Source organism: Pongo pygmaeus, chromosome 19, assembly GCF_028885625.2.
Source record: "Pongo pygmaeus isolate AG05252 chromosome 19, NHGRI_mPonPyg2-v2.0_pri, whole genome shotgun sequence".
NCBI classification, from domain to species: Eukaryota; Metazoa; Chordata; class Mammalia; order Primates; family Hominidae; genus Pongo; species Pongo pygmaeus.
In genome coordinates, this window is record NC_072392.2 from 82007791 (window position 1) to 82034039 (window position 26249).

At 41.4% G+C, this 26249-nt stretch overlaps 1 protein-coding gene across 2 annotated transcripts; it reads right to left on the minus strand.

The window, feature by feature from the left end:
• Positions 1-393: 393 nt before the first annotated feature.
• Positions 394-26228, minus strand: CCDC47 (coiled-coil domain containing 47). 2 transcript variants are annotated; one of them, XM_054458986.2, is made up of 13 exons: positions 26034-26228; positions 18595-18877; positions 17404-17511; positions 16675-16849; positions 13874-13995; positions 13558-13623; positions 10496-10597; positions 10266-10376; positions 8446-8531; positions 6787-6845; positions 6365-6474; positions 5985-6152; positions 394-994 (listed from the first exon to the last, which is right to left on the minus strand). In XM_054458986.2, the coding sequence occupies exons 2-13, from the start codon at positions 18856-18858 to the stop codon at positions 914-916; spliced, it is 1452 nt and encodes a 483-aa protein (XP_054314961.1). In that variant the 5' UTR covers positions 18859-18877; positions 26034-26228; the 3' UTR covers positions 394-913. The 2 variants fall into 2 exon arrangements, with proteins under 2 accessions (XP_054314961.1, XP_063512370.1); XM_063656300.1 differs by lacking the exon at positions 26034-26228 and adding an exon at positions 25394-25588.
• Positions 26229-26249: the final 21 nt, after the last annotated feature.

Below are 26249 nucleotides of genomic sequence, written 5' to 3' on the forward strand. Positions count from 1 at the left end.
CAGAGGGAGAAGCAACGGCACACAGCCATAATATAGAGAACAGAGCTTCTCCATGAACATCCACCAGGCTGCAGCAACCAAGAAGGAAAAAACATTTGTGACTTCACATAGACCAGTGATCTTACCTAGGTGAAGCATTAATTTTTCATGCATTTGTTACTCAAGAAAATAAACATACAACCACTTAAAATACAGCATTCACGCTGTCACTGGTTTGTGGTATCAGGTAAGGAAAAAACGATGCTCCTGTCCCTAGAATTTTCCATGTAGATGTCAGTATCCTAATGCCTACAGACTTCCTGTTAATTCTGTTATCAGCATCTCCCACCTAAAAACATATACTATATTATGTTCTGGGTCCCTGAAATTTCATTACCACATACAGTGTTCTAATTTTTACTTTTTCTCAAGTTTAATGTAGACATACAAGAAAACATCAAGCAATGTTTATTGTGCAATTCCAATCATTATTTGCAGAATCTTGGTTTAGAGTCAGTCTTTATAGCCATTTCAACTGCTTGGTTTAAACAAAAAGCAACAATCTGGTTATCTACCTATAAATTTCATGGTATTTCTTCATGGTATTTCATGAAGTACTAAAAGCACTGATGATTTGTATTATAATTTTTAAAATATTTAAAACCTACACAGATTTCATAGATCATTCCTTTTATAAAATAATCAAAATAATTTGATTATCTGGAAAAAAAAATTCTTGAAACAGAGCCCTTTCCAGGTATCTTCAATCTCTGTAAAACTCCAAACCCCAATCGGAGTAGATGATGAAATAAGGATTTCTCAGTTGCCCAAGACTGTCTGAAATTTAAGGTTGAGAAATGGACTGGCGTTTTTCATGTTTCCTGTGAATTCAGAGCTTACAGGTGGCATCAGAACTCAAATCTCTGGGATGGCTTTACATGGCTTTCACTTTGATTTGTTTCATTTTCATTTGCTTCTTTTCCAACTTCTTTTGCTCACGCCTCAATGCAGCCTCCTAGAGAAAGAAGGGGTAATAAATAGAAAGAGAAAGGGAGTGGGGATGAGAGAATTCAAATTAAGCTCGAAACATATGTTAAAAAAAATCCAAATTAGAATACTGCCTATAGTACTATTCAAAAACTTAGGCTTGCACCATAACATTCTAGAAGATAGTTATAAAAATAATTGCCAATATCTACATTAGTGAATGAAAATTAAATCAACTTCAAATGAAGCAAAGGTAAACTAAAATCTCAGTTTTGAAAGAAACTACTATAATTAACCAGCCTTTGTTATTCTGGTTTGATTTTTTTCTGTACCCAGGAAACACTTAGCCTGATGTTCACCATACCATTCATGATGGGATTATATCATAAATGTATAACTGCCAGAAGATACATTCTACTTCAGTTCAATAAATTTTAAGAATCTTGTTCCATCAGGTTTTTCATTGCAAATTTCTTCTTATTAGCACAGACACCATATCTGCATATAATACTTAAATTCATAATGCTCTATTTGAGACATTATCATATTTATCAAATGTGATAAAAATTATCAAATTTATCATATTTTTATTTAGGAATTAGGAAGTTACACAGAAGAGTAAGAAGGTTCAGGTTATTATTACGTGGACTGAGAGAAGCCTTAGAAGTCAAGTCAAAGTTTGACTTCACTGTTGGCCAGTAGTGGTCACACCTGATTAAAGTTTATTTCAGCTACAATCTCAAATTTCTTATTTTTAGGGTACTGGGGTAAAAATGTGCTCAGAAATATACTCCTCAACTGGTATAGGATGGAGAAAATAGGGAAGAAAAGAAGCGCAAAGCATATATAGTTCTTCATAGTGCAACAAATTAGGTTTCAAAGGGTGATTTGTAAATTCCTGGTTTGGGAACTACTGACTGTCTTAGGTTTTTTCTTTATTGTTTTTGAGATAGGGTCTTGCTCTGTCACCCAGGCTGGAGTGCAGTGGCACAATCTTGGGTCATTGCAGCCTCTGCCTTCCAGGTTCAAGCCATTCTCCTGCCTTAGCCTCCCGAGTAGCTGGGATTACAGGCACGTGCCACCACACCCAGTTACTTTTTGTATTTTTAGCAGAGATGGGGTTTCACCATGTTGGCCAGGCTGGTCTCAAACTCCTGACCTCAGGCAATTCACCCACTATGGCCTCCCAACGTGCTGGGATTACAGGCGTGAGCCAATGTGCCCGGCCAGGTGTTTCTTTTTTTTGTTTGTTTGTTTTTTTTGAGACAGAATTCTTGCTCTGTTGCCAGGGATAACTCTCCTGCCTCAGCCTCCAGAGTAGGTGGGATTACAGGTGTGTGCCACCATGCCCAGCTAATTTTTGTATTCTTAGTAGAGATGGGGTTTCACCATATTGGCCAGGCAGGTGTTGAACTTCTGACCTCAAGTGATCTACCTGCCTCGGCCTCCCAAAGTGTTAGGATTATAGGCACGAGCCACCGCACCCGGCCTGTCTTAGGTTTCTTTTCTATTTTTTTTTTGAGGTGGAGTTTCACTCTTGTTCCCCAGGCTGGAGTGCAATGGTGCAATCCCGACTCACTGCAACCTCTGCCTCCCAGGTTCAATCCCAATGTCCTCTTCCCACTGTCCCAACCCCTACCTTCATCACATTCACTCTTTTCCCAGCACTACCTATCCCTATCTCCCATATTACATATTACACACGTGTAAAACTAATGATACACAGAATACAATATCATGTATAAGAAATATTGGCTGGGCGCAGTGGCTGAGGCTGGTGGGCCACTTGAGAGGTCAGGAGTTCGAGACCAGCCTGGCTAATGTGGTGAAACCTCGCCTACACTTTGGGAGGCTGAGGTGGGTGGATTACTTGAGAGATCAGGAGTTCGAGATCAGCCTGGCCAATGTGGTGAAACCTCATCTCTACTAAAAATACAAAAATTAGCCGGGTGTGGTGGCAGGCACCTGTAATCCCAGCTACTTGGGAGGCTGAGGCACGAGAATCACTTGAACCTAGGAGGTGGAGATTGCAGTGAGCCAAGATTGTGCCACTGCATTCCAGCCTGGGCAACAGAGTGAGTTTGTCTCAAAAAAAAAAAAAAAAAAAAAGATAAATATACTTATGCTAGCACATTTAAGAGATATTTATGTTAAGTCATACACATGAAAAATGTTCAACTTCAATAATAATTCAAAAAATAGCTGGGAGTAGTGGCTCACGCCTGTAATCCCAGCACTTTGGGAGGCTGAGGTGGGTGGATCACCTGAGGTCAGGAGTTCGAGACCAGCCTGACCAACATGGTGAAACCCCATCTCTACTAAAAAATACAAAAATTAGCCGGGCATGGTGGCAGGTGCCTGTAATCCCAGCTGCGGCAGGAGAATCGCTTGAACCCAGGAGGCAGAGGTTGCAGTGAGCTGAGATCACACCATTGCACTCTGCCTGGGCAACACAGCAAGAGTATGTCTCAAAAAAAAAAAAAAAAAAAAAAAAGTGGGATACCATTTCCCCACTACCAGAAGAAGGAAAAAAAAAAAAAAGACCTGGCACGGTGGCTCACGCCTGTAATCCCAGCACTTTGGGAGGCTGAGGCAGGCGGATCATGAGGTCAAGAGATCGAAACCATCCTGACCCACATGGTGAAACCCCATCTCTACTAAAAATACTAAAATTAGCTGAGCATGGTGGCATGTGCCTGTAGTCCTAGCTACTAGGGAGACTGAGGCAGAAGAATCGCTTGAACCCGGGAGGCGGAGGCTGCAGCGAGCTGAGATCGCGCCACTGCACTCCAGCCTGGTGAAAGAGCGAGACTCTGTCTCAAAAAAAAAAAAAAATTAATAACTAGTTTTTGAAAAGATGTGAGTGAAGAGGAGCTCTCTGGCTGGGAACAGTGGCTCACACCTGCATTCCCAGCATATTGGGAGGCCGAAACGGGAGGATGGCTTGAGCCCAGGAGTTCGAAGCTGCAGTGAGCTACGATTTTGCCACTGTATTCTAGCTTGGGCAACAGAGCAAGACCCTGTCTCAAAAATAAAAATAAAAATAAATTAAAAGAAAAAAAGGAGCTTTCATATCACATACTGGTAGAGGGGGTTGGGTGGGTTGTTCTATTGAGTTCACCAGATCTTTTTACAAGGTACCCAGACCAGACACTATAAAGTGTTAGTTCAAAAAAATTAAATGATTTACATCTACAAGAAGCTTACAATCTGACTCAGGTTAAGTTTCAGGCCCCCTCTTCCTTTAACTCATTATAGTTTCAAACCTTAGAAAGAAATGTAGAACTTCCTTTTTCATAGAAAAGTGAAAGGCATTACTTATTAATGATTCCTATGTAGATTCTTCACATGTACATAAAAAGCCATATTTATTTATAAAGAAGACTGCATAAACACAGAGCTACATTTTCGGGGGAAAAATATCTATCATTAAACCAAGCCAAATAAAACAAAAAAAAATGATAAAAGGGGTAAGATGATGATGACAGGCCTGCAGTATCCTGGGCAGTTCACTCAACAGCATTAATGACACTGCTGTCAAATGCAGGCCTGCACAGCAGCTCACATTTTCTTGGACACGTGACCCCTTTGCTCCTGAGAATATTCTTCAATTATCTCAAGATTATTCTTATTAAAATTCACATCTTCCAGAACTTTGTCCTCTCCCTCTTTTTTTTTTTTTTGAGACGGGGTCTCCCTCTGTCACCCAGGCTGGAGTGCAGTGGCTCGATCCCTGCTCACTGCAACCTCTGCCTCTCGGGTTCAAGCAATTCTCCTGCCTCAGCCTCCTGAGTAGCTGGGATTACAGGCACGCGCCACCATGCCCAGCTAATTTTTTTTTGTTTTTAGTAGAGATGGGGTTTCAGCATGTTGGTCAGGCTGGTCTCCAACTCCTGACCTTGTGATCCTCCCGCCCCGGCCTCCTGAAGTGCTGGGATTACAGGCATGAGCCACCATGCCCTGCCTGTCCTCTCCCTCTTTTTTTTTGGCTGCCCAGGCTAGAGGGCAGTGGCGTGATCATAGCTCACTGCAGCCTCAATCTCCCAGGTTCAAGTAATCCTTCCACCTCAGTCTCCCAAGTAGTTGGGACTACAGGTGTGCACCACTATGCACAGCTAATTTTTTTTTTTTTTTTTTTTTTTTTTTTTTTTTACCAGTAGAGACAAGGTCTCATGATGTTGCCCAGGCTTGTTTTGAACTCCTGGACTCAAGCAATCTGCTTGCCTTAGCCTCCCAAAGTGCTGGGATTACAAGTGTGAGCCACTGCGCCTGGCTTTTGTTCTCTTTTTTGACCAGCATTTACAAGGTCTAAAATTTTAGAGCTGAGTGGCGCACACCTACAGTCCCAGCTACTTGGGAGGCTGAGGCAGGAGAATGGCTTGAACCCGGGAGGTGGAGACTGCACTGAGCCAATACTGCACCCTTGCACTCCAGCCTGGGTGACAGAGCGAGAATCCATCAAAAAAAAAAAAAAAAAAATTTAGAGCTGGACTATGGCTTATTTCAGAAACACATCAGATCATACCGAGCTTTCAAATATAACATACTACACCCAAAAAGCTTTTGAGTTTGAGATTCTAGTTAGGTAAAAAACAGAAAACAAAAATACAAACAAAAATATTGGAAATCTCTAATTCTATAATCAGATTTTAAATTTTACATAACAAGTTTATTTAGATAATAGGGCGCATGTGCTGCCTTCTATTAAAATTTCTAAGTTCTTTCTACCAAAGTGTTTGGCTTGAAAACTGATAATGGAATTTTCAAAATGAAATTGTGCTGGGGGAACAGGATAATACTGATAATTTTTCACGTTCACAGACTCAGTGTGGCACGGCTTGAACAGGAAGGATTATTTTTATTCTTCTTTATAGTGTTATCAATTGACATAATGTCCCAAATGTTGAGAAAATGCTAAACTTTTAGCCTACAAAGATTACCTTAACAACCAACAGAACACAAGCAGTCATCCTTACAAATCGTAGTTTTACCCCAGTGATAAGACAAGTTTGTCTAACCTCCAGCCTGCGCTGTTTCTCAGGATCTTCCTCATTCATGATTCGCTCCTTCTCTGCTCTTTTTTTCTCCTCCCGCCGAGACTGTGCTGCTTCCTGTCTTTGTACATGTGTCAGTTTCAAGAAGTTCTCTTCTACTCGGGCACGGTTCTTATCTGCTTTTTGTTTGCCCTTCCCCAAGAAACAAAGTATTTCATAAGAAATCCACTTTTAGTCAACAGTAGCAAAATCCCATTTAGCACTCTTTCATAAAACTACTCCCATTTGGCACTTCTAAATCAACTAGCAAAAATTCAGTCACTGAAATCATTGATAGCTGCCCTCCCCCTTGAGAAGAAACAAAAAAAGGTGCCAATTTATATAATATAGGCATTGGGTCTTACTTCTCTGTTGAGTCGGAACTTTTTGGCTTTATCAATAGAATAAATCACCATGTTCATCAGGGGTAGCAGTGCCTCCATATCCTTTGGGTAAGTGTTACCTGAGCCAGGCACTGGAAAACAAAGCCATTTTTCCTACTGAGTTAATGGTAGCATTAATATTTCCAGGTCACCCAACTCTCTCTTTTTTTTTTATGTTAACAGACTCATTTCTCTAAGTTTGTTAGGCAGTTAAAATGCAGCAGAAAACATAAATTAAAATATATAATAGGTAATTTCTTCTTGAAGAAATCTGGAAATCAGTAAGCAAGCATAGGCTTATAGTTTTGATGTAGTTTTAAAGCTATCATTTAGGAGGAAACAATACTCTCCTTAAGGTCATCTCAGAGAAGACTAAGAACCCAGAAAGGACCCAGAATACTTACCATTAAATGTAAACAACAGTGTCCTCTTAGTGTCAGGTAGCTTTAAAGGCTGACCTTCTCTGTCATAAAAGAAAAGGCAATTAAGAAGGAATACAAGAAAGATGTTTTCCATGTACACAAGTCACCCAATACACTTAGATGAACAGATACCTGCACATAATCAGCACAGTATTTGGCTTGGCATACCCAAGACAAATATAATGAAGGAGCTTTACAGGTCATCTGGTCCACTTGTCTATCTGATGGATGCATTCTCAAGTGATCTTTATCTTATACTTGAACACCTCCAGTGATGTTCCCTCCAGGCAAAGGTATATTCCATCTCACCTGGGGAGCCAGAAATGAGCCTATATTTAAGTATGAGGCCCATATTTTAGATACATTTTTGCTTATTTTGATGGATTTTTATGTTTTATTTCCAACTCCTATCTTCCCATAACAAGGCATCTTATTATCTTATTTTTGAGTTAGGCTCAGAATAAATTTAGGGATAATCTACTATAGCATATATAATTTAGTTCTGTCATTGAAGATTCCTTTGTAATCTCTGCCTATATGAATCCTTTGACTATCAATTGCCCTCCATCTCATATTTAAAAGGCATGATGAATGCTACAATGTGAAACACTGTCCTCAGTGCCATTGAGTTGAGCAAGACAAGGATGATGTAGCACTATCTAGAGGCATAAGGACCTGAGTAATCTTAGTACACAACTAAAATCCAGATTGGCTTGAATTGTGCTCAACTCCACAGCCTATCAGAGGGTAGTCTTTAACTAAAAATTTAGTCAGAACCAGTTTCAAACCGAGCATAAAGGTAAATAAGTAAGCTCTCCTGAGACAGGCTGCGAATTCAAAGAACAAATCTAAGTCCTGAATATGTACTCCTGAACAGTATTACTATAAAGCTAGAAACCCTATGGACATTGTGGATACAATCACCTAACTATTCAAAGAGGGAAGCCAGAAAAGGCCATAAATTACAAAACACACAGATTTGCAATCTGACATAAGTCAAACATCACACACAAATTATTATCATAAAAAAAAGAACCTATGGACTGGGGCATGGTGGCTCATGCTTCTAATTCCAGCACTTTGGGAGGCCAAGGCAGGTGGGTCACGAGGTCAGGAGTTCGAGACCTGCCTGACCAACATGGTGAAACCCCATCTCTACTAAAAATACAAAAATTAGCTGAGCGTGGTGGTGCATGCCTGTAATCCCAGCTACTCAGGAGGCTGAGACAGGAGAATTGCTTGAACCCGGGAGGCAGAGGTTGCAGTGAGCCAAGATTGTGCCACCGCACTCCAGCCTAGGCAACAGAGCGAGACAACGTCTCAAAACAAAAAAACAAAAAAAAAAACCCACTGCATTTTATTAGTACCGGCCATTCTGTGAGATTCCCAACCATCTCACTGAGTCAGTAGCGCAAACATGCAGGGACACACACAAACTGGGATAGGGGAGGCTCATTTCTCTCCCATAAGTTTACAATGACCTCTCATGATGCATGCAGTCAAAGCAAAGGAAAATGTGGAGGCCTGTCACCAACTTCCTTCACACATTTGGTAAGGGATATTGCAGAAGCACCTTACAGGTGTTTCAACACAGAAAGCTAGTGAGGAAAATTAATTTCAATAATTTTATCTTATACGTACTCTTGCATAATTTTTGGACCAGAGAACTGGTCTGAAAAATGAACGGATTCAATCTTGTCAGCATAGTGTGTAAGAAAGTGAACCATCTGAAAAAAAGAAAATAATATTTTTTAAAAGCAAGGTTTAATGAATTTCCCTTTTTTTCATAAAGATATTCACTCTTTGAGACTGGGTGCAGCGGCTCACACCAGTAATCCCTGCACTTTGGGAGGCAGGTGGTTCACTTGAGGCAAGGAGTTTGAGAATTTGAGATCAGCCTGGCCAACACAGTGAAACCCCGTCTCTACTAAAAATACAAACAAAAAAATTAGCCGGGCATGGTGGTATGTGCCTGTAACCCCAGCTATCCAAGAGGCTGAGGCACAACAAGCGTTTGAACCTGGGAGGTGGAGGTTGTCGTGAGCAGAGACCACACCACTGTACTCCAGTCTGGGCGACAGAGCAACACTCTGTCTCAAAAAAAAAAAAAGAAATTCACCCTTCAATCCTTACTTTTGTACAATGTCATTCATTAAGACCAAAGCGTGTTCATTGCTTTTTATTTATTTTTTGTGACAAGGTCTTGCTCTCTTGCCCAGGCTGGAGTGCAGTGGCACAATCATAGCTTACCATAGCCTTAATCTCCTGGGCTCAAGTGATCTTCCTGCCTCAGCCTCCTGAGTAGCTGGGACTAAAGGAACACACCACCACACCTGGCTAATTTTTTTATTGTAGAGACAGGGTCTCGCTATGTTGCCCAGGCTAGTCCTGAATTCCTGGACTCAAGTGATTCTCCTGCCTCTGCCACCCAAAGTGTTGAGATTACAAGTGTGAACCACAGCGTGCGGACAAGACTAAAGCTTTTTAAAAATTAAATTTCAATAAGATAGGGAATCTTATTGGGATTCCCTATCAATAAGATAGGGAATCTCTTTAGAATTAAAGTAGTACTCCAGGCTGGGTGCAGTGGCTCATGCCTGTAATCCAAGCGCTTTGGGAGGCCAAGGTGGGTGGATCACTTGAGGCCAGGAATTCCAGACCAGCCTGGCCAACACAGCGAAACCCCATCTCTACTAAGAAAAAAAAAAAAAAAAGTAGTACTCCTTTTTAGTCATACCAATGATTAAGATTCTTATTGAGCAGCTAAAAATATTTCTCAAAATAATGGTCGAAACAAGAATGAAAGCATAAAGATAACACCTAAAATAATTTCAGGGGATCCTTTATAAACATGTCACCTTGAACTTACATTTATAACCATCTCTGAGTTATCCTGTATTCTTACGATATTAAGATCTGTTACCATTACACAACCAATAGAAAGAAATGGCTCTCTCAGCCAGGCACGATGGTGGGCTCTTGCTGAGGCAGGAGGAACACTTGAGCCCAGAAGTTTGATGCTGCAGTGAGTTCTATCACACACATGAATAGCCACTGCACTCCAGCCTGGGCAACATCTCAAGACCCCATCTTTTTAAAAACAAAGGAGGAGGGCTCTCTACATATCCCTCTTCTCCCACACAAACTGGAGCTCAAAAAAAAAAAGACTAAATGACATGACGAAAAAGATTAGAAGCTATATTCCTTTTTCAAAAAAACCTGAAAGTCATTAGCAATCCCAGGAACAATTTGCTCTTGATTTAGAGAACTTCTTGACTAATCAAATTGTCCTTTTGACAAGCTAATTTATTGCTTAAAGAAGATATTTTAATATTTGTGTGGGAAAGGAATATAAAACTAGTACATTGCCATAAAATGATGAACTTGTACAATGAGACTTTTAGGGAGAGTGTCCTGTAAATGCCAAGGCCTGGCAAATGTATGTCTTCTGTCCCATTTACCTTTGTATCCATCATTCCGTCTGTGACTTCTCCCATCTCTGACAGGATAGCCAAAGAGTCCGGCAGTCCATACTTTGCTCCAGACTTAGGTTTATCACTACAAAACTCACTCTAGAGGAAGAAGTAATTGAAAGTAAGATATGACCTTTTATTATGCAATGAAGCTGAATTATGTGTGTGCTAAGGAGACACAGTTCTATGTATATTTGAGTTGGAGCAACCTGACATACCAAATCCTGCATCTCTTTCTGTAGTCGCACCAAGGCTTTTCGTGTGCCAACAGCAAATACGTAGGTATCCATGTCTTCATCATTCATGGTTACTTTTATTTGCTTTAAAAAAAATGTAAAAAACAACAAAATTCACCTGTTAGGTTCTGTGATAGGCAGATTTCTAAATGATCCTTAAGATTCCCTCCCCGCTGGTGCATATACTCTCCCTTTAAGTGACTGGGATTTGCAAATATGATGGAACATTACCCCCATAATCAGGCTGTTTTATGGCAGAAGGTCCCTAATCAGCTGACTGTGAATTAATCAAAAGGGACATTATCTTGGGTGTATCCAACCTAATCAAGCAAGTCCTTAAAAGGGACTACAGCCCTTCTTGAAGAAGAAAGTCAAAATATGAAAGGGCTTATGGGAAGTTTGGCAGTAGGGGACATATGGTAAAGACTTAAGGGTGGCCTTTAGGAACTGAGTGGTTCCCAGTCGACAGCTAGCAAGAAAATAGGGTCTACAGTAGCTCGTGCCTTTAAGCCTAGCTGCCTGGGAGGCTGAGGCATGACTGTTTGATGCCAGGAGTTTGAGACCAGACCCGATCTCTAAAACAGAAAAAGGCCAGGCATGGTGGCTCACACCTGTAATCCTAGCACTTTGGGAGGCAAAAGGAGGAAGACTGCTTGAACCCAGGAGTTCAAGTCCAGCCTAGGCAACATAATGGGACTCCATCTGTACAAAAAAAAAAGAAAGAAAAATTAGCCAGGCATTGTGGTGCATGCCTGTAGTCCCAGCTACTCAAGAGGCTGAGGCAGGAGGATCAATTGAGCCCCAGAAGGTAGAGGCTGTAGTAAGTGATGATCGTGCACTCCATGCTAGGTGACAGAGCAAGACCCTGTCTCAAAAAAATTAAAAAAAAAAAAAAAAAAAGGAAAAGAAAACAGGAACCTACACCCACAAGGAACTGAATTCTGCCAACAAGCCAAATCTGAATTCTGCCAACAACCCAAATGATGTTAAGAGGACCCTAAGCTTCAGAGAACTCTAACCTGAATGACATCTTGATTTCAGCCTGTTAAAACCCTAGAGGACCCACTCAATACATGCTGCACTTCTGACTTGCAGAAACTGTAACATAATAAATGAGTGTTGTTTTAAGCTGCTACATTTGGGTAATTTGCTATGTAGTAATAGAACACGAATACACTCAATACTTCACACAGGAGCACTCAAGTCCAAAAATAAAAAATAAACAAAACCTAAATGGAATAATGTGGAATAAACTGAAATATATTTGGTTTTTATCCCAGGTTTCAGGCACAGAGCTCCTAAAGCCCTTTGAATTTCCTGAATAACAAGAGTATCTTTTGTTACTTATACTGAGCCCCTTTTAATCACACCTGAGTTTATTCTAATGGGGTGACTTAACATAGACCCTAGTTAGCCTCAGGATGGTGCTGATAACCAGAAAAACCAACTGCTTAGAGGGTAGAGACCTTCAGCCTTGCCCTTACCTCCGGGAAAGAGAGGGAGGATGAAATTGAGTTCTACAAAAACTCTTGAACAAGATTTAGAGAGCTTCCAAGCTGGTGAACACATCAACCTGCTGGGAGGGTGGTGTACTCAGGGAGGGCATGAAAGCTCCGAACGACTCCCAACCCTGTTTCTTCCTATGTCTTTTTTTCATTTGGCTATTCCTGAGTTTTATCACTTATAATAAACTGGTAAATATAAGTGTCTTTTCAAGTTCTATGAGCCATTCTAACAAATTATTGGTTGAGAGGGGAGGTCATAGGAACCCCTGATTAATAGTTGGTCAGAAGTCGAGATGGTAGTATGGGTAACCTGGGACATTCGACTGCATCTGAAGTGGGGCAGTCTTGTGGGGCTGAGCCCTTTAATCTGTAGGATTTGAAGCTAACTCCAGGTAGATAGTGTCAGAACTGAATTGAGGCTGGGCACAGTGGCTCATGCCTGTAATCCCAGCACTTTGGGAGGCCAAGGCGGGCAGATCACGAGGTCAGGAGATCGAGACCATCCTGGCCAACATGGTGAAACCCCATCTCTACTAAAATACAAAAAATTGGCCAAGAGTGGTGGCGGGCACCTGTAGTCCCAGCTACTCGGGAGGCTGAGGCAGGAGAATTACTTGAACCCAGGAGGCAGAGATTGCAGTGAGCCGAGATTGCGCCACTGCACTCCAGCCTGGCAACAGAGCAAGACTCCGTCTCAAAAAAAAAAAAAAAAAAGAAACAATGAAGAAGGAATGTGGTATTTGTGACAAAGGACACAATTTGCAGATAAACATACTGATTTAATAAAGGAAAGAAGATACACCAAACATAAGGTCCTCAGATCATGACTGGAGCTTATTCGGCCAGAAATGTATTATTTGAAGCAAAACATATTTGAGAAGAAACCCAGCTATCTGCCAAAGATAAAAACATATACAAGGAGCCAAGTTACCTATAAGGGCCATTACCTGTCACAATTGCTTTGCCCTCTATTGTCAAGGCTAACTCCATCGATCTATGTGGTGGCAGAGTATCACCTCTTTCCCACCAAAAGGCCCATGAAGACCCCCTGACAATTGCACAGAGTGGAAGATGATGCTCTGTCCAAGGAGAAAAAGGGTCCATTTTTTGTCAAGGGACATAAATTGCCAGAAACTCCAAACACAATCCAGGCAGAAATGGAAAAAGCTCTAGGAAATAATTCAGTCTGGGGCAGGCGTGATGGCTCATGTCTATAATCTCAGCACTTTGGGAGGCCAGAGTGGGCGGATCACTTGAGGTCAGGAGTTCGAGACCGGCCTGGCCAACATGGTGAAACCCCAACTCTACTAAAAATACAAAAATTAGCCAGGCGTGGTGGTGGGCGTCTGTAATCTCAGCTACTTGGGAGGCTGAGGCAGGAGAACTGCTTGAATACGGGAGGCAGAGGTTGCAGTGAGCCAACATCATGCCATTGCACTCCAGCCTGAGCAACAGAGTGAGACTCCATCAAAAAAAAAAAAAGAAAAGAAAACAAATAATTCAGTCTGTACATAGAAAACCAGCGGGAAGAATACATACCACTTGATCACTCACTGGCCTCATCATCCGGGCCAGGACATTCAGTAAGTCTTGTCTCTTGAGGAACTGAAAAAAATGAGAGAAGCAAGTAAATCCAACTGCAACTCCTACTTAATATAAAAAAAGGGCCTTGGAGGAGAATCAAATGCTTCATCAAATATACTTTACAACACATTTGCCAGTTAGTATAAATATCACTTTTAGACCTCATTTTAAGTCAAACATGAAGGGATAAGATGCTGAATTGGGGGGCTGGGAATCACAGCTGGACAAAATTAAGGGAAGATATATATCATACAAGAAGTTTCCTACTTACCCTCAGCTGGATAAGCATGCCCTCACAGCACACTCGACCAGAACACCACAGGTTATAGATGTGCTCATTCTCCTGGTTCAACTTTCCTGTGCTTGTGGCTTCTTTGTTAGTTCCATCATCCCCTAGGGGTAAAACCACTTAATGTGACTCAACAGAAAATGTCGAGGTTGGGCCGGGGGTGGTGGCTCATGCCTGTAATCTCAGCACTTTGGGAGGCTGAGGTGGGTGGATCACGAGGTCAGGAGTTCGAGACCAGCCTGGCCAGCAAGGTGAAACCCCATCTCTACTAAAAAAAAAAAAAAAAAGAAAAAAAATAATAAAAAATTAGCCGGGCATGGTGGCGCATACCTGTAGTCCCAGCTACTCAGGAGGCTGAGGCAGGATAATAGCCTGAACCCGGCAGGCGGAGGTTGCAGTGAGCCAAAATCGCACCATTGTACTCCAGCCTGTATGACAGAGCAAGACTCCGTCTCAAAAAAAAAAAAAAAAAGGAAACAAGGCCGAATACCTCACATTCCTCTACCATGACCACAAAATGATCATAGCTTCAGAGTAGCAATACTTTGCTGTCTTATAGAACTCTGTTTGGACAGGGACTAAAATAGATTAGCACTGTTCCTTTTACTTTTAAAACTATTGTCTATATAAGAAGAAATATGGATTCTAAGCACATGCTTGTCAGTTTAATGATGATCAGCTTGGAGTATGTCTCTCAGAGTACATACAAAATGGGAAAAAAATCAGTTGAAATATCTCTGTCAAAAGTTAAAAAAAAAAACCTCCTATGGAGTGACTAAAAAATACCATTAATACAAACTACTCAACAATTCCTCACTATGTCTCCTATGAATTAACTTTATTTTCCAATGCAAAGTAACTGGGTCTTACTAATGGTATTAAGAGTTGTATTTTAAATCTAGAAAAAAGCTCAAATTCCAATACTTTCTCTCTTCATTTAATTCATTAAGTACACAAAAGAAATTGCTCAACCTCACAAGGGAAAATACACTGGTACACCAAATGAAAACAAGCAAGGGGAAGTAGAAGGAACCAAAGCTGCTTATTTTATTTTATTTTATTTTCGAATTTCCTGGTCAAAACATACTCTGAAATACTATGGTATAGTGGAGACAGGGTGTACTTTGCAAACAGGTAGATAAGTTCTGATATCTTGGTTGTAATTTAATAGCTTAGATAAGTTTTAACATTTCTGCCCTTCAGTTTCCTCCTTAGGAAAACAGCAACTATAGCCAACTGACAGTGTTGTTACAAAAAGTAAATAAGAAACACTGTATGCAAAGTAGCATAATATATAAACACTACTGTGTTGCAGAGCAGGTGGATACATGCTTACTATTAAAGAGAAATAAGGTGCTAAATGCCAAATAGATGAATGTAAGGTTAGTCCACCTCATTCCCTACATTGCACAACTACAGAGCTTCCTTCAAGTCCTTCAGTGTATATTTCAGCAGTGGATCCAAAACTCACGTGTCCAGATTCTAAGGGAATTTTGAGGGACTTTCAATTTCTAAAAGATGACTTGAGAGCATTTATCAAGCTACCTAAAATGTCAAACTTTCTTGGTTTCCATCAGAATTTTATCAACTTGTTTTGAAAATATTGATTACATTCTACTAATCAGAAGCTGTTTAGCAATTTTACTGCTGACTCATGAAAGATGAGAAAATTATTAAATACAATATATTCTTCTTTTTAGAAACAGGGTCTCATTCTGTCACGCAGGCTGGAGTGCAGGAGCATGATCCTGTATCACTGCAGCCTCAAACTCCTGAGCTCAATTCTCCCACCTCATCCTCCCAAGTAGTTGGGACCACAGAAGCACACCACTGTGACTGGCCAATTTTTATTTTATTTTATTTGTAGAGACAAGGTCTCACTATGTTGCCCAGACTGGTCTTAAACTCCTGGCCCCAAATAATCCTCCCACCTTGGCCTCCCAAAGCACTGGAATTATACATGTGAGCCACTGCACCCGGCCAAAAAACAGGATCCTCGAGGCTGGATGCAGTAGCTCACGTCTGTAATCCCAGCAATTTGGGAGGCCAAGGCAGGCAGATTGCTTGAGCCCAGCAGTTCGAGACCAGCCTGCGCAATATGATGAAACTCGTCTCTACAAAAAAAATACAAAAATTAGCTGGGTGTGGTAGCATGTGCCTGTAGTCCTGTCTACTCAGAAGGCTAAGATGGAAGGATCTCTCGAACCTGGGAGGTCAAGGCTGCAGTGAACTGTAATCACACCACTGCACACAAGCCTGGGTAACAGAGTGAGACCTTGCCTCAAAAAAATAAAAATAAAAAGGCAGGGTGCGGTGGCTCACGCCTGTAATCCCTGCACTCTGGGAGGCCGACGTGGGTAGACCATGAGGTCAAGAGATTGAGATCATCCTGGCCAACATGGTGAAACCTTGACTCTACTAAAAATGCAAAAATGAGCAGGGCATGGTGGCGCACGCCTGTAGTCCCAGCTACTTGGGAGGCTGAGGCAGGAGAATCGCTTGAACCCAGGAGATGGAGGTTGCAGTGAGCCGAGATCGTGCCACTGCACTCCAGCCTGGTGACAGAGTGAGACTCCATCTCAAAAATAGTAATAATAATAAAATTAAATTAAATTAAAATAAAAATAAAAAAAAAGAAGAGCAGAGGGAATCCTTGAGAGAAAAAACAATGCACCCTCTTTGGTATTCCATGAAAGCAGTTAGATGCTTATACTGAGGGGAATACATCATCCTTATGAGATTGTTTTTAAGCAAGAAGCTGGGCTGACATTGACCTCACTTACCCACTAAAGTAAAGTTGCTCTCCAAAAGCTCCCTATGAGTGTTAAACCAGGCCTGTGCAAGGCGACTGTTTTTATTCTTCCCAATGATGTAATTCATGATATAAGCAAGCAGACCAGTCACCATCAAAATTTCTAGATAATAACTCTCCCAGCTGTTCTGGAGGTGTGCAGGAACCTAAAAAAGCAAAATCATTCCATTAAATGTTGGCTGAGACTGAAGAATGAAATCTACCTCATGGGAGGAAGAATGAGAAAATCCATAAACAGAAGGGATACTTCAGATATCTGTCATTGAATAAGGTTATACTTTGAAAAACAGGTCCCTTTTACTTTTTTGGGCTAGCTTTATAAAAGATTCTTTAAGGAAATACAAGGACAATCAAATGGGATGAAAAGCTGGAAAGCCCTTTGTATTACACTTGGTCCTTAATCCCCCAAATAAATTCAATGTACTGTACATCACCAAGGAATAAATTTTACTTATTCCTTGATAAGTAGTAAAACTAGAAGTGCTAGAATGATGAATAGGGGTTGCTTCTGTAGGTGTTGATTTTTTTTTTTTTTTTTGAGACGGAGAGATGTTGATTTTTATCAGAAAAATTGATGTCAAGCTCTTTCTCAGCTCCCACTATTGCATTAACACCAGCTATACATCATTAATTTTATTTCTGGGATTGATAACAAGATATTTTGTTGTTTAGTTGGGAATTCAGAATCCTGGATACCTACATCAACAATCGTTATTGGGTCTTTATTTTTGCTAGAAGAAGTATCTGGTTTGTCTTCATAACCTTCAAATTCTTCATCATCATATGGTTCACTCTCAGTATCTCCCTCCTACAAAAATGAGGCATCATCTGTTTTCCTCTACAAATGTTACCAGCAGCTGTGTCTCATTTTGTTGGCAACATTTGTTGGGGAAAACAGAACGTGTAAGCAGCAAGCACAGAAAACAGATGTTACATGTTTTTAACAGAATGATTGGGTACAAATTTCAACTTAAAATGAAAAAGTTCTGGAGACCTAATGTGCAGCATGGTGACTACAGTTAATAATAATGTATTATAGACTTGAAATCTGCTAAGAGAATAGATTGTTAAGTATTCTCACCACACACACACACACACACACACACACACATACACACACACACACAGAGGCAACTATGTTAATTAGCTTGATTGTGGTAAGCACTTCACATTGTATGTATACGTATACCAAAACACTATGTTGTGCACCTTAAATATATACAATTTTTGTCAGTTACACCTCAATAAAGCTGGGGGGCATCCAAAACACCAAAATGATGAGTCCCCATGCTTTTGATGGCAAAGTTCTTTCTTTCTTTTTTTTTTTTTTTTGGAGACAAGGTCTTGCTCTATCACCCAGGCTGAAGTGCAGTGGCTCAATCTCAGCTCACTGCAACCTCCAGGTTCAAGCCTTCCAGGTTCAAGCGATTCTCCTGGCTCAGCCTCCCAAGTAGCTGGCATTACAGGAGCGCACCACCACGCCCAGCTAATTTTTGTATCTTTAGTAGAGACAGGGTTTCATCATGTTGGCCAGGCTGGTCTCAAACTCCTGACCTCAGGTGATCTGCCTGCCTTGGCCTCCCAAAGTGCTGGGATTATAGGCATGAGCCACGGCGCCCAGCCAATTGCAAAGTTCTAAATAAATTCTCACCCACAAACAGTATCTATTCTCTAACCCCTCCTCCAGTTAGGGTTTCAATAGAAGAACACAATTCATTCTGTTAATGTAAAAGGTGGAAACTCACCACAAAACATTTAGAAGAGCTCTACCTAGTGAATGAAAATGAAGACTCCAGACAGTAAAGGTCTCCCGAGCCTGAGGATTAATTTTAATGTTTGGGAAAGGTGCTAGTTACAAATTTTTCCAAGAAATTAATAAAAAGAGCCTCACCTGGGTATCTGCATCTTCAAAATCTCCTTCTTGGTTTTCATCCTGCCCTTCCAACTCCACAGTGGTCTCATCTTCATCATCTTCAGTGATTATGACCCGTTGAGGAGATTCAGTAACAGAGTCTTCCATGACATCCTCAAATTCAGCGAAGTCATTATCATCATACTCTACTATGTCCTCCTCATCCTCAAAATCATCAAACTTGGCTTCAGAGACACTCCCAAACACCAGAAGGACAACACAGAAAGTGTGGAAGGCTTTCATTGCACCTTGAGAAAAAAAGCTTAAAAAAAAAAGAGAACCCCAAAATGGATTGCCATTCTATACATACTGATCAGATTTTATAAACAGTAAAAATCTATAAACCTCTCCTGCTTTTCTCTTATTCGGTACTATTAGATTCAGATCAATTATATAAAGAACAATGAAGTAAGGTCAAGAGGCTTGGGTTCTAGTCTGGATCCTGGCACTAGATATCTGTAAAATCTTCAACAAGTCATCAAGTCATTTATTTAATTTCTTTTTTTTTGAGACGGAGTTTTGCTCTTGTCGCCCAGGCTGGAGCACAATGGTGTGATCTTGGCTCACTGCAACCTCTGCCTCCTGGGTTTAAGCAATTGTCCTGCCTCAGCCTCCCGAGTAGCTGGGATTACAGGCACGTGCCACCACGACCGGCTAATTTTTGTATTTTTAGTAGAGATGGGGTTTCGCCATGTTGGCCAGGCTGGTTGTGAACTCCTGACCTCAGGGTGATCCACCTGCCTCGGCCTCCCAAAGTGTTGGGATTACAGGTGTGAGCCACTGCGCCCAACCCAAGTCATTTAATTTCTTTAGGTTGAGTTTTCTAAAACTCTGTCCATTTACATAGAGTATTCAATAAGCATTTTTTGAGGGCCTATTAAAAAGCTTTCTATAGAAAATGAGAAGGAGGTAAAAATGAAGGAATAAGATGTAGCTATTTATCTGTTAGTGGTAACAAGAATAATCCATGAATAAAAAAGCCATTCACCCTTAGATTGATTTGTGTTCATGCATAAACATAATTATCATAAAAGCAAACACTTAAATCACTATGTGCTAGACACTGTTCCAAAGACTTTACAAAAAGCAACTAATTTAATCCTCATAACAACCCTCTAAGGAAAGCTACAATATTAACATCCCCATTTCACTAATAAGGAAAATGGGGCAGAAAGATGCTAAGTAGTATAACTACCAAGTGACAAAGAGCTGTGATTTAATCCCAGAGTTTTGCCTCCAGAATCCATGCTATGAACCACTTCTCAGGCTGCTTCTCAAATGTAGGTAGGTGGCTGTGCTTTCGTAGTACTTGCTTAGAAGCAGTAATTTTTTGCTAACCAATTGTTCCTAGTGTGTATGATGGAATTCAATATATCATCATTTTATAGCTTTTTGAAGAACATTCAGTTTTCTAATATGTGAAAAAAGCTTGTGCATTAACAAATATAATGATATCATATCTGTGACAAAATATGTGTCAAATTATATGAAAACACGGATGACAATGCAGCCATTTTACCAAATAGGTAAGGCTTTACAAAAAAAAAAGTGGGGAGACCATTTGAACTGAAATTTGAAAAGTATATTTCAACCATCAAACCCATTTAGGCTGTATTTCCGGTCCTGTCCCTCATCTAAACACCAGCCCTATGTCATAACTCACTGTAACCTTGAAGACATATCTGTTTTGATGCCCTACAAACTTTTCGTGTATCTAATAAGATAGTAAATATTTTAGGCTTTATGGGGTACATACTGGTCTCTGCTGCATATTGTTCTTTTTTAAAAAAAACTTTAAAACAATATAAAGACCATTCTTACTTCACAGGCCTCCCCTCAGGCTGACCCAATCCCTGCCTATAGTCATCTCAAAATCATCAGGTATCTGAATTTCTCTATTTGTATATTAATATCAATCACATTTTTCCAGTCTTGCTTGTTGAAAAGAACAAGATATCTAATGTTTTGCCTTCTTTTTCCTTTGAAATCTATCAGCCATAAACCCTGGTGTTTCCTTCTTTGATTCCCACAGCCACTACAATCCAAGTCACCCCCACCTGATGAAGAGCCACCATATTATTCTAAATGGTATCGTCTTAATGCTCTCCCCACTCCCTACTTTTCCTCCCTAAAAACCACCAGCATCTTTCTAAAACATAACTTTTGTTACATATAAAGATTCAATAATCATCAAAGGCTAACCAATTATTGCAAAGTAATATAAAAACTCCTTTGGCATTCACTGCTTTTCACAATGATCCTACTGCAATTAAATGTACCTTCACTAAGCATATCGCCACTGTAGGTACTATGCCAAGATAAAGCACAATTCCTGAATTGAACATAAATTTGCACAGGAATTCAGCTTCAAGGACATGTGCTACAATATTATTTATGATGGTGAAATTTGGTTAAACTCTTTGGTTAAACTACGGATGTATCAAAAACCAAAGCTACTGTTGTCCATTAAAAATTGTTACACAGGGTAGTGGCTCTCCCCTGTAATCCCAGCACTGTGGGAGACTGGGGTGAGTGGACTGCTTCAGCCCAAGAGTTGGAGACCAGCCTTGGCAACATGGCGAAAACCCACCTCTCCAAACAAAATAGAAAAATTAGCTGGGTTTGGTGGCATGTGCCTGTAGTCCCAGCTACTCGGGAGACTGAGGTGAGAAAATCGCTTGAGCTCACAAGGCCGAGGCTGCAGTGAACTGTGATCATGCTAATGCATTCCAGCCTGGGTGACAGTGAAACGTGCCTCAAAACAAAACACAAATAAAAGAAAAGCCTCCAAGTAATTAAAAAAAAAATTGTTACACAGCCTGGGCAACATAGTGAGACTTCCTCTCTACAAAAAAGCTTTTAGCCAAGTTTCACGCTCATTCCTGTAATCCCAGCAGTTTGGGAGGACAAGGTAGGCAGATCACTAGAGGTCAGGAGTTTGAGACCAGCCTGGCCAACATGGTAAAACCCTGTCTCTACTAAAAATATTTAAAAAATTAGCCAGCGTGTGGTGTGACTTATAATCCCAGCTACTTGGGAGGCTGAAGTATGAGAATCACTTGAACCTGGGAGGCAGAGGTTGCTGTGAGCTGAGATTGCACCACTGCACTCTAGCCTGGGTGACACAGGGAGACTCTGTCTCAAAAAAAAAAAAAAAAAAAAATTAGCCAAGTCTGGTGGTGTGCACCTGTAGTCCAGCTATTCTGGTGGCTGAGGTGGGAGAATCACCTGAGCCCAGGAGGTTGAGGCTTCAGTGAGCCATGACCACGCCACTGCACTACAGCCTGGGCAACAGAGCGAGGCTGTCTAAAAGAAAAAAAAAAAAAAATGTTACAAATGAAGTCGAAACCTAGATCATTTTAGAAGCAAATGCACATAAAGAAAAAGGTTTGGCTGTGTGCGATGGCTCACACCTGTAATCCCAGCACTTTGGGAGGCCGAGGTGGGCAGATCACCTGAGGTCACGAGTTTGAGGCCAGACTGACCAACATGGTGAAACCTCATCTCTGCTAAAAATACAAAAATTAGCCGGGCGTGGTGACAAGCACCTGTAATCCCAGCTACTTGGGAGGCTGAGGCAGGAGGATTGCTTGAATCTGGAGGTGGAGGTTGCAGTGAGCTGAGACAGTGCCATTGCAGTCCAGCCTGGGCAACAAGAGTGAAACTCCATCTCAAAAAAAAAAAAAAAAAAAAGAAAAAACAAAAGAAAAGAAAAAGAAAACAAAAAAGTTTAACAGGGATGTCCAATTTTTTGGTTTCCCTGAGCCACACTGGAAGAAGAATAATTGTCTTGGGCCACACATAAAACACACCAACACTAATGATAGCCAATAAGCTAAAAAATATCTCATAATGTTTTAAGAAAGTTTACGAATTTGTGTTAGGCCACATTCAAAGCTGTCCTGGGTCACATGCGGCCTGCAGGCCATGGGTTGGACAAGCTTGGTTTAGAAAAACATACATTTACATACAAATATTAATTAGCTTGTATGGTAGAATTCTGGGTATTTTGTCCTTATTTTTCTTCATTTTTTTTTTTTTGAGGCAGAGTCTCACTCTGTAGCCCAGGTTGGAGTGTAGTGGCGTGATCTCGGGTCACTGCAACCTCTGCCTCCTGGGTTCAAGCGATTCTTCTGTCTCAGCCTCCTGAGTAGATGGGATTATAGGTGCCCACCATCATGCCTGGCTAATTTTTTTGTAGTTTAAGTATAGATGAGGTTTCACCATGTTGGCCAGGTTGATCTCGAACTCCTGACCTCAGGTGATCCGCCTGCCTCGGCCTCCCAAAGTGCTGGGATTACAGGCATTTACAGGCATGAGCCACCGTGCCCGGCCTAATTTTTTTTTTTTCTGTAGTGTACTTTTGTCACTCGAGAAGAGGCATTGCAGACTGAGGAACAGGTTTGGCATGGAGGCCTGAAATAGCATATTTTAGGAGCCTGGTATGATAGGGCATTGGGTTTGTAGACTCAAGTGGGAGAAAAGAGGCTGTAAAGGCCCTCAGGGGCCAGGTCATGATGAAATCATTACTGGCAACTGCAGGGAAGTGGTAAGGATGGAAGCCATAATGCAAGGAGTTGAGTATTAATGGAGGTGAGAGTATGGCAAAGGGAAATATGTACTACTCTTTCAACGTGCTCTGGAACGCAGAATATTCTAAATCTCATTTATAGCACTGAAACTTCTTAAAGAAATCAGTTTAATATCAAAGGTTATTGTCCAATGCCTTGCAATCCATGGATGCTCAAGAAATTAAACGCTCTTAAAGGCTGGGCGCAGTGGCTCACACCTGTAATCCCAGCAATTTGGGAGGCCAATATGAGCAGATCACCGGAGGTCAGGGGTTCGAGACCAGCCTGGCCAACAAGGTGAAATCCCGTCTCGACTAAAAATACCAAAAAATTAGCCAGGCATGGTGGCACACACCTGTAATCCCAGCTACTTGGGAGGCTGAGGCAGGAAAATTGCTTAAACTTGGGAGGCGGAGATTGCAGTGAGCCAAGATCACGCCACTGCACTCTAGCCTGGGTGACAGAGCAACACTCTGTCTCCAAAAAAAAAAAAAAAAAAAAGAAAGAAAGAAAGAAAGAAATTAAATGTTCTTAGAATTAAAGTTCATACAATTTGAAAGGTACAAATGATTTTGAGAAATGCCATAAAGGATAGGCCAACAGTACAGTAGGGCCTATCCACGGGTTCCACATCTGGAAGAACGATTAAAAAAATACAATTAAATTAGGTATTATAAGTAATCTAGAGATAATCATATAGTGTGTGTATATATATATATATATATATATATAAGTATATGGTAGGAGGTGCATAGGTTATATGTAAATACTACACCATTTTATATAAGGGACTTGAGTATCCATGGATTTTGGTATTCTCAAGGGGTCCTGGAACCAATCCCCCATAGATATCAAGGGAGGACTAAACATCCTTTCTATACAAGTTGATCCTTCAGGTTAGTATCAAGGGACATTCTATGGGAAAGCATGCCACCTTGTCAATGCCAGCCTCAAAGAGGTTTGGGATATGTCTCTAAACATCCCTAGCTTCCTTTAACCATCTTTAGTTACTAATGAGTGTTTTTAAACTCTGGAATGTATATTTTCCACTTCCACTAGTCCTAAGGGTCTTCAGTCCTCTAAATTACTACCTGTTAAAGTTTCTCTTCTAGTTTTTCTAGGCTTTCCCTCTAGTTCTCATGTTGTGATATTTGGTCAAAAGTGGAAGAAATATAGAAAAAGAACACATACTTTGGTGAAATCAGACTTGGTTTAAAATGTCAGCTCTAGGCCAGGCGTGGTGATCCACGTCTGTAATCCCAGCACTTTGGGAGGCTGAGGTGGGTGGATCATTTGAGGTCAGGAGTTCGAGACCAGCTTGGCCAAAATAGTGAAACCCCACCTCTGCTAAAAATACAAAAATTAGCCAGGCATGGTGGCAGGCACCTGTAATCCCAGCTACTCGGGACCCTGAGGCAGGCGAATCGCTTGAACCCGAGAGATGGAGGTTATAGTGAGCCAAGATTGTGCCACTGCACTCCAGCCTGGGCAACAGGGTAAGACTCTGTCTCAAAAAAAAATAATAATAATAATAATAAAATAAAATGTCAGCTCTACCATTTACCAGCAATATGACCTTAGCCTAATTACTTAAAATTCCCTGTTCTCCACATACAAAAAAGGGATACCATTTGCTACTTGCCTCTTAGGGCTGCAGTGGGTATTACGGGATATATGTACAAGTTTTTTTTTTTTTTTTTTTTGAGACGGAGTCTCGCTCTGTCGCCCAGGCTGGAGTGCAGTGGCACGATCTCGGCTCACTGCAAGCTCCGCCTCCCCGGTTCACGCCATTCTTCTGCCTCAGCCTCCCAAGTAGCTGGGACTACAGGCGCTTGCCACCACGCCGGGCTAATTTTTTGTATTTTTAGTAGAGACGGGGTTTCACTGTGTTAGACAGGATGGTCTCGATCTCCTGACCTCGTGATCCGCCCGCCTCGGTCTCCCAAACTGCTGGGATTACAGGCGTGGGCCACCGCGCCCAGCCTCCTTTTCAAATCCTACTCTTAAAACTTTTTTTTCAAATAGAAGCAACTAAAAGTTAACACCGGAACTGTCAACTCGATTAACAGCCTGCCAAAGATCTGATCATTTCAAATTGAATTTCCAATTAGAATATTCACACCATAGAAACACTTCTGAGATAACTCAGCACTATAATGGAGATCCTTCAAGGTTATTTAGGTTACAATCATCCAAGCCATTTTTACCTTGGCTTCCCCTCTTAGAAGTCTCCGCTGCACCTGTCAACTCAGTTCTCAAATGCACAAGTCCTTGCCAGGCCACCCAGCCTCTATGACTCCTGAAGTAAGCAACACAGGACCAAGGAAAATTCACATAAGCACTAACAAGTCTGGTTTGATTATTTTCTGCAAGCTCATCCAAAAGTTCCTCAGCGACTGGGTCCAGATTTGAGGAAAGAGGACTGAGTGAGGCCATCATTCTTTGTTGTCATTTTAGATTAGGCCTTTCTGACAAAGGCCAAAACGAGTATTCTGGAAATCATGCAGACTTTTCTCTGTATCTTTATATGTGTTGGATACAAACACGTTTCATTTTAGAAACCTCCAAAAGAGACTGGCCACAGAGCCTTTTGCTTCTATTAAACCCCCTTGCCTAGTTTCTCCCCACCCAAGAGAATCAATACATCCTAATGTCATCCTGCGGCACACACTGTACATTTCCTCTAATTCTGCCCTTCTGGCTATCATTTGCTCACAGCTCCGTGGGAAAGTTCCCCCAAACCATTACAATTATCTCAACCGGACCGGGCTACAGGCCAAGCAACTCGGAGTCACCGCTCGGCCTGGCCCGGCCCCGCCGACGAGCGCGTCCTGGCCCGCTCCTTACCTGTGGCCGAAGCCGAAACCCGGCCCAGCGCCCTGCGTCCGATACCCCTGCCCCGCCTGCCTCTCGGCCTGGCCGCCGCCTCCGCGATCGCAGCGGTTTTACTGCCCCAGATGCCTCTAGGACGCAGCCAGAATCATAGCTCAGTCACGCCGCGCCTCTCTTCACGTAGCCTCCGCCGTCCGTTACGTAGAATGCGAGCGGCTCGTCAGCGCCTGC

What these genes read in the sequence shown, in the direction of transcription:
- CCDC47 (XM_054458986.2), bottom strand. Translation starts at nt 18,858, where the DNA reads ATGAAAGCCTTCCACACTTTCTGTGTTGTCCTTCTGGTGTTTGGGAGT. An exon ending in GGCCAGTGAGTGATCAAGTG is followed by an intron (nt 10,598 to 13,557) that starts GTATGTATTCTT and finishes TTTTTTTTAAAG; the next exon opens with CAAATAAAAGTAACCATGAA. An exon ending in AGTTCCGACTCAACAGAGAA is followed by an intron (nt 6,153 to 6,364) that starts GTAAGACCCAAT and finishes TTCTTGGGGAAG; the next exon opens with GGCAAACAAAAAGCAGATAA.